Genomic DNA, 4,029 nt, shown 5'->3' on the forward strand with positions numbered 1-4,029 from the left:
ATGCATGAGATCCAAGAGTGAGACATGAAAGTAGAAAATCAATTACTCAAAAAAAAAAAAAAAAAAAAAAAGAAAGACAAAATAAAAGAAAATCAATCACTCAGGCTTCTTAATTATACAAAAATGGCAATGTCTTGTCTATTGGTTTCGTAGCTCATCAGTAGTTGGCTGAGTTCAGAATTCAGATCTCTGACTACCTGGGTAAATGCTTTCACTGAGATAAAGAGAGACTATATATTCAGAGTTTACTATAGGCCAGACATTTTACAAAGCATTTCCCCTTGGGTCATTTACTGTAACAAAGTTATGAGGTAGGTAGTACTATTATCTCTATTTCACAGATGGGAAAATTGAAGTTTAGCAAGTTCTCTGCCCAAGGTCCTGGAGCAAGCAAGTGGTAGAGCCTGTATTCAAACTCAGGTGAGCTGACACATATTACTCAACATAAACCAAGTCATGCAAGTACAGTTAACCAAGAATCCCAAAGCCAGGTGGTGGATCAGCATCTGGCCAGGAATACCTGCCCCACACCGAGGTACATTATGCTGGGCAAACTCCCTCCTCAGACAATTACCATGAACAGGGAGAGGGAGAGGTACTATGTCCTAGCACAGACAGCACACATCATGATGGTCAGGCAAGCAGGACTTCCCTGGGTCCCTCAGTGGCCTCTTGCCTGTCAAGCCTTAGTCTTTGAAACAATCTGACTCTGGTAGCTTTGTGCTGTCTGGGGTAGGCTGCACCCTACTTCCAGTGTTGTACCCTCATCCTGCCCAGATGTCACTCCATTAAGATATCCAGTGCCTGCTATTTCTACTGGCTCCTGACACCTCAATGATCTCCATTTACTCAACATAATCTCCAGCCTTCAGTGCTGGTTGTTTCCACGTGCTGCAGAGCCCATGGGATACTACAGTGACTCAAGATGACTCAACATAATTCCTCCCCAACAGCACTCAGAATCCAGCTAGAGAGCTCACACAAATGCACCCACCTCAGCCACATATGGCTGGATGAGAAGGATGAAATTATGGAAAGCAAGGAGAAGAAGGAAATCCACTTCCCCATACCAGGCCTTGAAAAAGGCTCATGAAAAAGATTAGCTTATAAACTAATTACAAGAACTCAGGTTTACACTCAGAAAGAGAGAGCGAGGTCTGAAGACCTGAAGAGAGTCCGACAGTGACTGAGGGAACAGATGGGATTCACAACCCTTGTGTCCAGCTCCAAAACTTATGCTTTCAGAAGCATCATCCTGTCCTTACACATTATTTAGCAAGAGAGTGATATAATCAGGTTTCTACTTTCAAAGATCAATCTGACGGCAAAATGATGGATAACCACAGTGAGTAAAGAATGATGGGGGGAAACTGATTAAGAAATGACCACAACAACCAGGGCAAGAGGGGAAACCTGGATTAGTGCCATGGGACTGAAAAGAAGATTAATTTGGAGGTAAGTCAGATAAAAGGAAACAGATAAAAGGAAACACCATGCCTGCCTAAGTATGCTTTTTATTGAAGCATAAAACATACACAGAAAAGTACACACAAATAAACATATAAATCAATACTTTTTCATAAATGAAATATGAAAGTCACCGTATAGTCACCATGCAGATCAGGAAACAGAACATTTCCGGAGCCCTAGAAGTCTCCCTCCTGCCCAGTTTCCAGTCCTATCTCCCTCCTCCCAAAGGTAACGACTGTTCTGACCTCAAATACCATAAATTAGTTCTTACTCATTTTTGAGCTTTATATAAGCAAAACCATACAATCTGTATCAGTTTACGCTAGCTTATTTGGTTGTTGTTTTGAGATGGAGTCTCACTCAGTCGCCCAGGCTGGAGTGCAGTGGCACAATGTCGGTTCACTGCAACCTTTGCCTCCCGGCTTCAAGCGATTCTGCTGCCTCAACCTCCAGAGTAGCTGGGATTACAGGCATGCACCACCAAGCCCAGCTAATTTTTTTGTATTTTTAGTACAGACAGGGTTTCACCATGTTAGTATGGCTGGTCTCGAACTCCTGACCTCAGGTGATCCCCCGCCTTGGCCTCTCAGAGTACTGGAATTACAGGCATGAGACACTGTGCTTGGCCTCGCATTATATTTCTAATGGATAATACAGCACATTCAAAGTCTTGACAGCATAAATGAAGGCTGACCCCTTGGAGGGTCAGAGTTCACCTTAGTCTGCATGGCTCTGCCCATCCTGAAACCTGATTGTATACTCTACTGGGAACACTGTCAGATGTCCTAGGAGTTCCATATACCATTTAATACCTACATGTTTTAATAGAAAACCTTTAAGCCAAGAAATAGGTAGCGATATTACAATAGCAAGTAAAAAGCTCGGAAGAGGCCGGGCGCGGTGGCTCAAGCCTGTAATCCCAGCACTTTGGGAGGCCGAGGCGGGCGGATCACGAGGTCAGGAGATCGGGACCATCCTGGCTAACACGGTGAAACCCCGTCTCTACTAAAAAAAAATACAAAAAACTAGCCGGGCGCGGTGGCGGGCGCCTGTAGTCCCAGCTACTCGGGAGGCTGAGGCAGGAGAATGGCGTGAACTTTAGGAATTTTCTTCCTTTGCTCAGTGTAGTCTCGCCTGAAGAGCGAAACTCCGTCTCAAAAAAAAAAAAAAAAAAAAAGCTGGGAAGATTATAGAATTTATTGGAAATCCATTAATTCTTCTGAAATTCCCCTGGAAACATGTAATTTTTCAATTTCTGTAAGCTTTAGAAGACATTTCCTAAAAGGTTCTCTGTAATAAGTTATAAAATGAGATTTTATGGTAACCTCTACTACTACTATTATGGTTTCTATGCAAAATAAACAGTGCTATTATAAATATCTTCAGTTGCACTTAAGATGAAACAGGATTCACATTTGGACCCGGCAGTAGAATCACATATCACCTTTTGGTTATCGTGCTCTTTTGTACTGCTGGCAAGGAAAACACACAGGTTTGGGAGAGTGGCACGATGGCACCCATGCTGCTCTGAGCACGAGTTCTCCTGCTGGCTTCTGAATGAGGTCCCTTTGCTTGACTGTCCCCACTTATACTGGAAGCAGCAAGGCCTTCAGAGGCTAAGCAACTGTGGCCTGCAGGAAGGCCACAGCTCCATGGTGCAGCCCGGAGGATCACTTAGTATGTTCAATCCTGTGGGATTCAACTGGAACAGACAAACCTAATGCCTGCATTGTGTGTCAGAAAACACAAGCACTGTGGCCAAGCAACCGAGCCATCCATGACACAATGAAGAATGAAGATACTTACTTGGGGAACTGGCAGAGACCCGCTTCCTGGTCAGGGTCTCCTGGCTGGGCTTGTCTGAAGCTGAAGGGCCCCTGGTTTGGACATGCCTCTTTCCCGGGCTCTCCTCTGGCTCCAGTGACTTCTCCATTCCATGGAAATACTTCATGTGATAGTGCAACAGTTTCGCTTTGCGGAAAAATTTTAAACAGTCCACAACCTTGCATCTAAACTTATGGTCTAGGTCGACAGCTGGTGCATTAGATGACACAAAATCATCTGTTTTCTTAAAAGTATTTGTTACTGAAAAAAATAAAAACAAAAGCAAAGGTTCCTTGTATTTATCCCAGTTATTACAAAACATGCACTAACACATGACAACTGAAGGTGAAAGACTAGCGTGCATATGTAGCCTGAGACATCAGACTGCCATTACCTCCTCAAATTACTGTTTAGAGAGAATGAAAACAACTTCAGGTCAAATAAGACTCAACCGTGATTCATCTTTAGGAAGAAGAAATCAACATGTTTATTTTCAACAGTCATACAAGTTTTCAGGGTTTCACATACTTTAAGGAAAAATCCTTAAAAAACAAAATAAAACAAAACAAAACAAAATATCAAGGATCTCAGGCCAGGCAGAGCGGCTCACACTTGTAATCCTAGCACTTTGGGAGGCCAAGGCAGGTGGATCACTCGAGATCAGGAGTTCATGACCAGCCTGACCAACATGGTGAAACCCCATCTTTATTAAAAATACAAAAAAATGGGCTGGGC

The 4,029-nt window shown here is 43.3% G+C and overlaps 1 protein-coding gene across 2 annotated transcripts in view; it reads right to left on the reverse strand.

Annotated features, from left to right (window-relative positions):
* PHF20 (PHD finger protein 20) overlaps positions 1–4,029 on the reverse strand; it is a 228,733-nt gene that overhangs the window by 57,622 nt on the left and 167,082 nt on the right. For both annotated transcript variants that reach the window (XM_011972373.1, XM_011972374.1), the window contains exon 10: positions 3,277–3,555. In XM_011972373.1, the coding sequence (XP_011827763.1) occupies positions 3,277–3,555 (279 nt within the window). The remainder of the gene's footprint in view (positions 1–3,276; positions 3,556–4,029) is intronic.

The sequence above is a fragment of the Mandrillus leucophaeus genome, unplaced genomic scaffold, assembly GCF_000951045.1.
Source record: "Mandrillus leucophaeus isolate KB7577 unplaced genomic scaffold, Mleu.le_1.0 Scaffold129, whole genome shotgun sequence".
In the NCBI taxonomy this organism is placed as follows: domain Eukaryota; kingdom Metazoa; phylum Chordata; class Mammalia; order Primates; family Cercopithecidae; genus Mandrillus; species Mandrillus leucophaeus.